The following is a 12,607-nucleotide window of genomic DNA, read 5'->3' on the forward strand; positions in this document are numbered from 1 at the left end:
TCAGAATCCAATTATATTTCATCTCTAGTTATCGACTATGGAAAACCCCATTTCTGCCCTCTCTGGATTCTGCCCTACGATGAAGGGGAAGGGGGGGGTGAACAAAGGGGTTTTGTGGCCCTCACTTCCTTCGGTACAACTTCAAAGGTATTGAATGTGGATCTCACCAAGAGGACTGACCATAACAATATGGCTATCGCCTTTCATCTACTCCTCTCTGAAGTCTGCGTTCCACCGGCAGTGAGGAAAAAGGGGGTGGAAATGTAACACCTGGGATTGTCGCTGGGGCTGCTGGGGACCCCTTAAAATCTTGAACCGTAGGGCTTGGGCCCCAGGTCCTGTCTAGCACACTTGCAACCATTTTCTCTTAACAAAGGATGCCTGTTGGAAGAACTATCCCAAGAGTTCTGTCTTCTTATGATGCAAAGTGGGGTGGGTCCTTACATAGACTATGCAAAAGAGACCATCAACCAGCCCGAAAGAGAAAAAGACCCCAGCACCTCTCCATCAGCACTCAGCACCCAGATCAGAATAGATTAACTCCAAGGCCACTGTAAGGACCCACCCCACTTTGCATCTTAAGAAGACAGAACTCTTGGAATAATTCTTCCAACAGGAATCCTTTATTAAGAAGAAGTGGTTGCAGGCATGCTAGACAGGACTTGGGGTCCAAACTCTCCCATTCAAGGTTTAAGGGGTTCCCCAGCAGTCCCACCCAATCACCCCCCCTTCCAGTGATAGTTTCAGGCATCACAATTCCACCCCTTTGATGCTTTCTTCCGTCCTTCTGGATGGAGACTTCAAATAAACTACATGAAAGGTAAATAGCCCCTTTGTCATGGTAAGGTTCTTTGGTGCTATTTACATTCAAACTCTTTGAGCTTGCAATAAACACATTCCTTCATACTGAAGGAAGTGAGGGCCATAAAGCCTCTTTGTTCTCCCCCTTCTCTCTCTCTTATGGCAGAATCCAGAGAAGGCAGAATTGGGGTTTTCTATATTTGATGATTAAAGATGAAATATAATTGGATTCTGACAGCCACCTTCAGACCAAGAATCAAGGAAGCAAGACCCCAATCAGGAAACGGCCATGAAGACATTAGTAACCACCCCAACCAAAAAATCCCTAAGACTCCCCGCCCACCCAGAGTGGCAAAACACCAGGAGATAAATTGTCGGCACTTCTCACTAGCACTGATGATGCTACCTTGTTAGGGTAATGAAATGTCTGCAGGACAACAAGCAAGCTCAGAGAGCACCAAGGACCCTTCCTAAATAAATATAAATAAATAAACAAACAGAAGAATTCATCAGCTCAGCTTTGCTATTTGGGCCTTGTGTGGTTTGCAAAATCTGGACTTTGTAGCTAAGCAGGTTATGGCTGACCTAAATTCTACTAAACTGGGGACTATGAAACTAATCCAGAGCGCACAAAGCTGACAGACTTATCAATGCCAAAGCAAATAAACCATGTGGTAGCTCCATGAATCGATTTGATTGATTGGTGATGTGCCATCAAGTGGTTTTTGATTCCTAGCGACCACACGGATAGATTTTTTTTGCAAGAGATCTATGCCTAACCCAATGTTTTTTAACCTTGCCAACTTTAAGTCAGGGGAACTTCAATTTCCAGAATTCCCAGCCAGCCTTGCTGGCTGGATAATTCTGGGAGTTGAAGTCCACCCATGTTGGCTGTAGAACTCTAGGAAATGAAGTCCACACATGTTGGCTAAAGAGTTTTGGGAGTTGAAGTCCACCCATGCTGACTGCGGAATTCTGGGAGTTGAAGTCACCCATGCTGATTGGAGAATTCTGGGAGTTGAAGTCACCCATGCTGATTGGAGAATTCTGGGAGTTGAAGTCACCCATGCTGACTGCGGAATTCTGGGAGTTGAAGTCACCCATGCTGACTGCGGAATTCTGGGAGTTGAAGTCACCCATGCTGATTGGGGAATTCTGGGAGTTGAAGTCCAGACATCTTTAAGCTGCCAAGATTGAGAAACATTGTGGTGCCACTTCTGGAATGCCAAGTCAAGCAAGAGTTGTTTTCGCCCATGATTCACTCTTATGCAACTTGGTGTTAACTCCTTCCTGGGCTGGCGTCCAATTTTGGGCCAACACCGGCTACGCCATTGGCCACCAGAAAAGGCAGCCAAGTTTTCTTGCGTCCCAGAAGTTCCGTTCAGTGTAATTGTCTGCAAGTTAAGGTTGAAACGATACCAGCAAATGCCACTCTGCTTGAAGAGTGAGCTACCAAGAGGCAATCAACGCTTCCTCATGAGTAAGAGACTTTGCAAACACAGCCATGCTACCTGGATCACAATTGCCCAGCAAACTTCTGTGGCTGTGTGTTGATTTGAATCTGGACTTACCTAGTTGTCCCAAAGGTGCTTTTCCAGTGCTAGAAGAGAAGGGGTGTTCTGAGTTTCTTTCTTGGGAGTTTTTCCCCCTTGAAAACATTTCACTTCTCATCCAAGAAGCTTCTTGGGGGCGGAATAGAAGGAGTTACATTCTTAGCAGTCATCTAGGCCAGCGGCTCTCAACCTGTGGGTTGGGACCCCATTTGGGGTCGAACAACCATTTCACGGGAGTCGCCAAACAACGCAGTCCGCCATTTTTCCCCCCTTTTCCTTAGCTGTGCTACTCCCTTTTATTCTATTGGCTTTTGAAAGCCAATAGGAATTGTCCAGGCTGTCTCTGCCCTGCTGAGCCCGCCAAAAGTCCCATTCTGCAAACAGTGCTGCACCAGTTGAGTAGTCCTCGACTTACGACCGGTTGAGTAGTCCTCGATTTACGACCGGTTGGGGGTCGCGGCATTAAAAAGGTTGAGAACCACTGATCTAGTCCTTCTGAGGGTCATTGGGGGCACTTGAGGGGTTTATCTGTGTCTTGGGGGTCTCCTGAATCGGAGTGCAAACAGATGGGGAACCTTCTTGGAACTGCTGAAAGGATCCTGATGGGGAGAGGAGGTGGGTGGTCTGTTGAGAGAGGGCTGCTCAGTTTTGACCTAGATGGCCTCATTGGCCCCTCTTTCAAACCGGGGGTCCTCTCTGTGCAGAATGTGGACTTTGCTGTCTTCGAAAGAGTGACCTTGGTCTTTCAAATGCAGATGGATCACTGAATCCTGTCTTTTTTTTTTATTGAAAATTTTTATAAACTTTTTACAATAAAATACCTCCCCCCTCCCACCCCCCATAACCCTCCCCCCTCCTTCCCAGAGCTGAATACAGGGTTAAAAAAAACAAAACGTACAAATTAAATGAACATCAATCAACTATACATACATCCAAAAAGATTAAAAGTACTTTAACTCCAATACATTAAAAACAACAAATCCTACCATGGCTACATTAAACTATAAATTATTCAAAAGCTAAATAATACTCTCTAATCCCATCTTTATTCTGTACAAAATTTACCCATCTTTTCCATGGTTTGTTCTCCTGTGTTGTGCTTCGGGTTTGTGAAATGCTTGTTTCGTTTCTCCAACATACAGATCTTCACGTGGCTCAGTGCGTTGTGGTACATAGGCCACGTTGCTCAGTTTGTGTCTGGGTATTTTATCCTTGGGGTGGACGAGCTTCTGCCTTAGTGTATTCTTGGGCTTAAAGTGTGCACTTGTGTTGCTGGAACATGTACAACCCAATCCTTTCAGCAGTCCAAAGAAGATTGCACACCCATTTTGCACTCTGATTCAGGAACCTGGGGGCACAGATAAACCTCCAAGTGGCCTCAGAAAGAGGGCTAATAACCAGAGGACTGCAAGGAATATAAATCCTTCCATTTCCCCACCATTCAGCTAGAAGCTTCTTGGATGAAAAGCGAAATGTCTTCAAGGAAAACAAAACAAGTGCTTTTGGGACAAGCATGACCTGGATGACTGAGAATCTCCAGAGACATAAAGACTTCTCTAGTTGTTTTGCAATGTAGGTGGAGTTCCCATTGCAACCTCAACCAGCACCAGAAATTTCATTGCTAAGCAAGATGGCAAGTGAGTTAAGCCACAGTGTGATTTGGGTTCAGTAGAGCGGGTTGTGTAAATGGGAGCCATTGTGCTTTATCAGGACACAAATCTAAACAGCTAGAGGGCAGCAAAGACTTAAAATATTTCGAATATCTTTGCTTGCTGCCACCAAATCTTCTGCAACTAGAATCTCATGGGGATGTGGTTACATGACACGCCCCGGCACAAGTTTTAGAGATCCAGTTTGGTGTTACGGTTCAGGCATCAGGCAAATAACTGGGAGACAGTGAGTTCTAGCCCTGCCTTTGACATGAAGCCAGCTGGGTGACATTGGGCCAGTCCCTCTCTCTCAGCCCTAGCAAGGAAGCAATGGCAAGCCACTCCTGAAAAACCTTGCCAAGAAAACTGCAGGGCTATGTCCAAACAGTCTCCAAAAAACTGGACATAGTTGAATACAGAACAGAAGACATTTTAGAGCAGTGGTTCTCAACCTTTTTAATGCCGCGACCCCCAACTGGTCGTAAGTCGAGGACTACTCAACTGGTCGTAAGTCGAGGACTACTCAACTGGTGCAGCACCATTTGCAGACTGGGGCTTTTGGCGGGCTCAACAGGGCAGAGACAGCCTGGACAATTCCTATTGGCTTTTGAAAGCCAATAGAATGAGACTCTATTCAAGAGAGTCTATTCTATTGGCTTTCAAAAGCCAAGAGAATAAAAGGGAGGAGCACAGCTTAGGAAAAGGGGGAAAAAATGGCGGACTGCGTTGTTTGGTGACCCCCGTGAAATGGTTGTTCGACCCCAAATGGGGTCCCGACCCACAGGTTGAGAACCACTGCTTTAGAGATCTTCTAGTCCATAAACCCTGCCCCCGTCCAAGTTCATAGAATCGTAGGGCTGGAAGGGATCTTGGAGGTCTTCTAGTCCACCCTCCCGCCCCCGCCCAAGTTCATAGAATCATAGAATCTTTGTCTGGAAGGGACCTTGGGAGTCTTCTAGTCCAGCCCCCTGATCAAGCAGGAGACCCTATATCAGTGGTTCTCCACCTGTGGGTCGGGACCCTATTTGGGGTCGAACGACCATTTCACGGGGGTGGCCAAACAACACAGTCCGCCATTTTTTTCAGCTCCATCTGATTCATAATAACACAGTGCTTAGCAAAATAAATAAAAAGTTTTGGCATCAAAATGTTGTGTAGCTGACTTTGGCAAAAAAACAAACAAACAAAAAAACAAAACAAACCAGCAGTCGGGTAGCCCCGTTTGTAATCAAGAAATGTTATTAAGAGGCAGAAGATTATTTTAATGAAAACAACAACACAAAGCTTTTTTTTTAAAAAAAGGGAGTTTGAGAAGGTTTTGCCCTTTACTAAAATTAGTAAAGTTTAATCAGGAAATAGACTTCTCAACTTCTAATCCAGTGGTTCTCAACCTGTGGGTCGGGACCCCATTTGGGGTCGAACGACCATTTCACTGGGGGTCACCAAACAACGCAGTCCGCCATTTCTTTTCCCCTTTTCCTTAGCTGTGCTACTCTATTCTCTTGAATAGAGTCTAATTCTATTGGCTTTCCAAAGCCAATAGGAATTGTCCAGGCTGTCTCTGCCCTGCTGAGCCCGCCCAAAGTCCCATTCTGCAAACGGTGCTGCACCAGTTGAGTAGTCCTCGACTTACGACCGGTTGGGGGGTCGCGGCATTAAAAAGGTTGAGAACCACTGCTCTATACCACTTCAGACAAACGGCTGTCCAATCTCTTCTTGAAAACCTGCGGCTTTAGAGCAGACAGCAGCAAACTGGAAATCCTCCTTGGAGAAGCCGTTCTAGTCAGCAAGATTTCGCTTCCTGCCGAGCAGGTCGGATGGCCGGGCACGAAGGCGGGCCGGGCGCCTGTGTCTTTCATGCTTGTGTCAGGGAAGGAATTTCAGCAGGTGTGCCTGTCAGCCCAGCTTCCCTCCCAGTTGATGAGCAGAGATAAAATCTGTGGCCACTGGAGCTGGGTGGGGCCTGCCGTGTTCAGGGGCTGGTATCGCAAGGGCTCTTTTGATGCAGCTAGTCCTCAAGGGGATTCATTAAAAAGGAAAACGCAGATAAAACCATTAGAACAGCAGATTAAGACTTTATATATATAAAAAGAAACATCTTCGCAGATCACACCTTCCACCCAAAGGAAGCCACCCAGAGTTGCTTGACAGTGAGACGGGCGGCATCTAAATACATAAAATAAATACAGGTAGTCCTCATTTATTTATTTATGAGACTTATATACCGCTTTTAAGTGCAAGCACTCTCTAAGCGGTGTACACCAGTAAGCAATGTATGTATATATTTACGTTGCCCCCAACAATCTGGGTCCTCATTTTACCTACCCCGGAAGGATGGAAGGCTGAGTCAACCTTGAGCCGGTGAGATTTGAACCGCTGACCTGCTGAACACAGTCAGCTAAAGTGGCCTGCAGTACTGCACTCTAACTGCACTAGTCCTTGACTTACAACTGTTCATTTAGTGACTGTTCAAAGTTACAACAGCACTTTAAAAAGTCACGACCGTTTGTCAGACTTACACCATTGCAATGTCCCCCTGGTCACATGATCAAAAATAAAACAATTTGCAGCTGACTCATGTTTATGACGGTCGCCGTGTCCCGGGGTCACGTGATCCCCTTTTGCGACCTTCTGGGAAGCAAAGTCCATGGGGGAAGCCTGATTCACTTAAGAACCATGTTACTCACTTAACAACTGCAGTAATTCACTTAACCACTGTGGCTCATAAAATGGAGCAAAACTCAATAATTGCCTCACTTAGCAAGAGAAATTTCGGCTCAGTTGTGGTTGTACATTGAGGACTACTTGTAATCAAAGAACAGCATGATTGCAATAAACAACTGCAATTTAACTGCTGGGGGAACATCTGGGTTGGCTCCAGAGAGTGAACGGGGCCCAGGAGCTGGAAAGCAAGTTTCTTTTGAGAAATGGTGGTCCTCAATCTATGACACAACTGGGCTCTGAACCTCCCTTGCAAAACAAGGCAATTGTTAAGTGAGTCACTCCTGATTTTACAATCTTTTTTGTCAGGGTGGTTAAGCAAATTGCTGCAATTGTTAAGTGGATCACTCAGTCATTAAGCGAATCTAACTTCTCCCACTGGGGTTGCTTGGAAACTGGACGGGAAGGTCACAACCGGTGCTCATGTAGCTCTGGGATGTGACAACCATTGTAAATACACACCGGTTGCCAAGCACTTGAATTTTGATCACAGGACTGTGGAGACGCTGCAATGGTTGTTAGTGTGAGGACTGCTTGCCAGTCAATTTTTCTGGTGTCGTCAAATGAAGAGTTGTAAATGGAGGACTACCTGCATAGGAAAGAAATCTAAAACAGCAGTGGGAACCTTGGGAGAAAAATCCATCCTTCACGTGGCCCCTACAACCCACATCGGCCTTTCAGGCTTCCAAGGTCCCATCTTCAGGCCCTGGGGTCTTTGGGGAGCCCCCCCCCCAGTGTCCCATCTTGGCGCCCAGCCTTGGAGCTGCCAGCCAAGGAATTATGATGACTTGACATGGCCCGCCAAGCACCCTGGCACCCCCTGCAAAGTCTTTTCCCTTTATAAACGAAACCTCGCCCCCCCTTTTTTTGAGAAACACCTGTTCAAACTTGCTAAACAGGTTAATATTTTTTTTTTCCCCTGGCTGGCTTCCCCTCCCTCTGGTCATGTGTGAGGAACAGGTTGTAGAGTTTCAAAACACAAGCAAAAGCGGCTTGGCGGAGCCAACACAACTTTGGTGCCGGATCTGGAAGAGACCCCCCCCTTGGATGCCCACCGAAGACCCCTGTGGCCCCCAGCCTCCTCGAAACAGCCCCCCCGGTCAGTGACAACACGATGGGACTCTGGGCTTCTCTCCTGCGGGTGTGAGTGTGTGTGTATATGTGTGTGTGTGTGGCACACACAGGCGGAAAGCGGGGCTGATTCCTTCGTTCGGGTTGCTGGCGAGGAGGAGACACAGGACGGATTGTAGAGCTTCGTAAGGCAGCCAAGGCTTTTGGGGGAACACGGGGAAGTGTGCAAGGCACTTTCTGACCCCCAACACCACCACCACCACCACACCTGGGCACACACCATGCTGTGGAACATCTTCCTGCTGTTGTTGCCAATCTCTGGTAAGTCACTGGTTTTCTCCTTTCCTTGATTTTCCCCATGCCAAAAGTGGTCACTATGGGCTCAGCTTTCGGGACGGAGACAACATCTAACTCTTTCCTCTCCACGGAAAATTTTTTTGACTTATTGACCAACGGGTGAATGACAGTTTTGTTAATATTTTGCTTTGCTTGGGGGAGAGACTTTTGGGTGGGGCCAGGCCCACCCCACCCCACCTTTGCTCCCTTGATTTTTTTTTGCACCAATGGAGAAAGTGTGTAAGGAGGCATCTGTGGGACAATCTCTGAGTCCCCCTGATTCGGAGGAGAGACTCGGTTCTGAGCAGAACTTTTGGGACTGGCTTGTTTGTTGCATCATTGTCAATCTCCTTCTTGAGTGTGCTTCATCAGTTTGGTTGATCAGTTTGATTCCTGCAGGGTAGGAGATAGAATTCATATGTTTTTTTTAGACGAGACGGATCAGATTTACTCTTCAGGGGTGAGGAGGTGCAAGAGAGAGTCTGGAGAGGAAGGAATCTCCAAAAATGTCCAAAGGGACAAGCCTGAGATGCGTCTTAGCTTTCTCAATTGCAATGAGGAAATAGCTTTCTCGGGCATTGTGGGCCGGAGACAGGAACTGGCAGCAGCAATTGGTTAAAATCCTGCAACCCGCAAATTAATTGACCCATAAATGAATTGTCAGGGAAAACTGAGCAGGTTTGGCTTTGCAAACAAGGGAAAATTAAAAATAAAAAAAAAAAGTTGGCAGTAATCCGTTAGGTGGAGCGAGGATAAGGCTGGTCTGCCAAGCTGGCAGTGCCAAACTTTCTTTGAAAGAAGAGCAAAAACACAACGCCGGGATTTCTTAATCTCTTAATAAAGATCTTTTAATATGGCAAATGAGAATTGCTTTCTTAAACAAAAAACCACGTAAATCCCCATCGGGGTGAGGCTCTAACAGAGCCTAAAACTTGACGCTTTTTGGAGAAAGATGCTCGGTTTTCTGCCTCTCTTATTGTCTCAGGTCTTCGTGCAAAAGGCAGATTTGGGTGAAAATCCTCGGTTTCGGTTATTTTTGCCTTCTGCATCGGTTGCTTGCCTGTACAGGAAAGTGACCGGGAAGTGAAGGGGTGGGGGGGGGGCTTTGCTGGGAAAAGCAGAGCTGAATAACTTAGAACAAGGTTTTCCAACTTGGGGTACTTGGAGATGGGTGGATTTCAATTCCCAGAATTCCCCAACCACAAACATACCTGGCAGGAACTTAATATGGACTTCAGTCACACCGTGGTGGAGTCTTTATCCCAGTGTTTCTCAACCTCTGGCACTTGAAGATGGCTGGACTTCAACTCCCAGAATTCCTCAACCAGCAGAGCTGGCTGGAGAATTCTGGGAGTCGAAATCCACCAGTCTTCAAGTGCCAGAGGTTGAGAAATTCTGCTTGATCCCAAGCAATTGATGTAAATCCTTGATGTTATTAAGACAGCGATGACTTGCCATCATTTCCAGCCAGCAAAGAATGTTCCTACCCATGTGCAGAGTTCCCCACTGCCTCAGACAGCTGGAGGGAGCTATCTCCGTGATGTTTCCCCATCAGGCTGTTGCCCCATCAGGAAATGCTCCGCCAGGGACGGTTGGCTCCAGATCTTTCCCACTCCCCAGCAAATGAGGGACCCTCACCTCCCCAAAAAACAAAGTAGCCACCCCCCCCCAATGGGGTTGCTGTTGTGTTTGCATAGCCCACCGAGCCTGGCTGAGCCCAGTGTACTGATGAATCAGCCTGCAGGGGAGGCTTATCCCGAAAAACCGGTTTGGAGTGATAACCACGAATAAGGGTGCAATGATAGCTGAGGTTGTATGGCTTCTCGGCAGAGTACCTGTTGGGCTGTGCGGTCTCTCTCCTGCCCGCTGCAGTAACTCGGCAGGTTTTCTGCATCGCTGCTGACTCAGCGTTCTTGCCGGGTGCCTGTGAGGCCCTGGCACCCTCTGAGTCACCTTGCCAGCCTGGGAAAGGAGGCAGGCCTGCAGAGCATGGCCAGGGGTAGTCAGCAGATGGCCACACACCCCTGGCTTGGACAAGGACACCCCCCCCCCAGCAATCCTTTCCCTCCTTAAAAGACCCTGAGATGGGGGTGGCTGCAGAGCCTGGTGCGAGAGGTCAAAATCTGGGGTGCAATTGAACGATGTCATGTTGACCCCCACCCTTGGAGCCCCTGCTTTGTAGTTATTGGGATTTGGGAATGGGATAACAGTATGACAAAGGCAAAGAAAAAGGGAAAAGTTAGGAAAGAAAAAAAAAGGGAATGGAAGGAGGAAAGAAGGAAGGAAGGAAGGAAGGAAGGAAGGAAGGAAGGAAGGAAGGAAGAAAAGAGAAAATGGAAAGAAAACAAAAAATGGAAGGAAAAAAGGGGAAGGGAAGGGAAGTGGAAGGGAGGGGGGAGGGATGGAGGAAGAAAGGAAGGTAGGAAGGAAGAAAAAGGGAGGGAGGGAGGGAGGGCGGGGAAGGGGAAGAGAAGGAAAGAAAACAAAAAAGGAAGAAAGGAAGGGAGGAAGGAAGGAAAAAGGGAGGGAGGAAGTGAAGGAAGGTGGGGAAGGGGAAGAGAAGGAAAGAAAACAAAAAAGGAAGGAAGGAACGAAAGAGAGGAGAAAGAGAAGAGAAAATGGAAAGAAAACAAAAGACAGAAGGAAGGGGAGGAAAGGGAAGGGAAGTGGAAGGGAGGGGGAGGGATGGAGGAAGAAAGGAAGGTAGGAAGGAAGAAAAAAGGGAGGGAGGGAGGGAAGGAGGGCGGGGAAGGGGAAGAGAAGGAAAGAAAACAAAAGAAGGAGAGAAGGGAATTTTGACTTCCGTCCATGGCATAATTGTCATCTTAATTTTAATCCTAACTATCTTCAATCCTTTTTAATTCTCACCTCCATAAATTGTCTGCTCAGTTTTGTCTTCCTTTTTAGCAAAAAGTCCCACAAGCAAAGTCGGGGGGGGGCACTATTCACTTAACACTTGCTTTGCTTAGCTATAGAAATTCCAGTCCCAGTTACGGTTCCACGCCAAGGACTTGCCTGCATTGCAAGCAAAGGCCGGACAGCCCCTGTCCAGATTGCGGATGAGCAAAGGGACTGACGTTGCCAAGAGCGGAGTTGGCATCCTCCGAAGAATGATTTTCACTCTAAAGCAGTGGTTCTCAACCTTTCTAATGCCGCAACCCCATAATACAGATCCCCATGTTGTGGTGAACCCCAACCACTTATACATCACCGGGTGCCAGGGGCGTGGCCAAAGAAAAGGGGAAAAAAAATGGCGGACAGCCTTGTTTGGCGACCCCCGTGAAATGGTCGTTCGACCCCAAATGGGGTCCCGACCCACAGGTTGAGAACCACTGCTCTAAAGTCAGGCTTTCCAAACTTGGCTACTTCAAGTCCACAAGTCTTGAATTGGCCACTTTTGGAGAGCCCTGGTTTACTCAATGCTCTGTTTTTCAACCTTAGCCCCTTTTAAGATGCGTGGACTTCAACTCCCAGAATTCCCCAGCCAGCCCTGTTTTGGAAGGAAGGAAAAAAAAGGGGGGGGGAAGGGAGAAAACTGGGGATAGGTGAGAAGGCGGAATACTGCTTTAATTGGAAATTGTAACAGGAAATGCCAAGTTGTGGCCAAAACCAGTGTTATTTGCGCATACATGGAAACACACAGACCTACTTGCCATTTCCTTGTTGACCACACGCACGCACACACCCAGTGGCCAAGTCGGCTTTGTGGTTGCATGTCCTTGAAAGTGGCTGGGGTGGGGGGGGGCAGTCAATGGCTGAGCTTGCAGGATGTACAGTCCTGGGTGTGTGGAGAGAAATAGCTGTGAGCCCTGCACTGGGCTATCTCAGTGGTTCTTAACCTTTTTGAACGAATCGCCCCCTTGAGTCAATGAGGAAGTTGTCATCGCCCCCCCCCTCTCCCCCAACACAACCTCTCAATCACAACATAGGAAATAATTCTTCAATTTATGCAAACACTTGTTTTGTTTTCTTTAAAATTGTCATCAGGACATATCGATGCAAATAATTTATTTCCAGTCTTTTTCCCTTATCTCAACTGTGTGAAAAATTTTGGTGCCACCCGTCACTTTATTCCCAAACTTTGTGATACATATATTTCATTATTATCTTATTTATTCAAGACACTTAAATGTAATGACCACTTTGAAAACAAAATTCAATTGCAAGAAAGTGAAATGCCCGAAAAGAAAAACAGTAATATTTAATGATTGAATTACAAGTGAAATTTAAGACGCAAAAAGAAATATAAAAAGGGTAGAGGCTGCTGCACAACGCGCATGAAGATAAGCGATGCGTATTCACATATGTACGGCGTTCTGTCCTGAAGCTAGCTGGAGGAACATTTGAAAACACAATTCAATCCACTAATAGCGAGCAATCTGATGTTTTTGTACGACAGATATACAGCGATTCACTGTACGAAAAAGTCTCAAAAGTGTCCCCAAAACTTCTCGCTCCATCGCCCCCATATCGCCC

At 46.9% G+C, this 12,607-nt stretch overlaps 1 protein-coding gene across 2 annotated transcripts in view; it reads left to right on the forward strand.

Annotated features, from left to right (window-relative positions):
- Positions 1–7,722: 7,722 nt before the first annotated feature.
- NECTIN4 (nectin cell adhesion molecule 4) overlaps positions 7,723–12,607 on the forward strand; it is an 87,374-nt gene continuing 82,489 nt past the window's right edge. For both annotated transcript variants that reach the window (XM_039358458.1, XM_039358459.1), the window contains exon 1: positions 7,723–8,116. In XM_039358458.1, coding sequence (XP_039214392.1) covers positions 8,077–8,116 — 40 coding nt within the window. In that variant the 5' untranslated portion in view covers positions 7,723–8,076. The remainder of the gene's footprint in view (positions 8,117–12,607) is intronic.

The sequence above is a fragment of the Crotalus tigris genome, unplaced genomic scaffold (assembly GCF_016545835.1).
Source record: "Crotalus tigris isolate CLP2741 ecotype Arizona unplaced genomic scaffold, ASM1654583v1 scf7180000019021.11574027:1482141, whole genome shotgun sequence".
In the NCBI taxonomy this organism is placed as follows: Eukaryota; Metazoa; Chordata; class Lepidosauria; order Squamata; family Viperidae; genus Crotalus; species Crotalus tigris.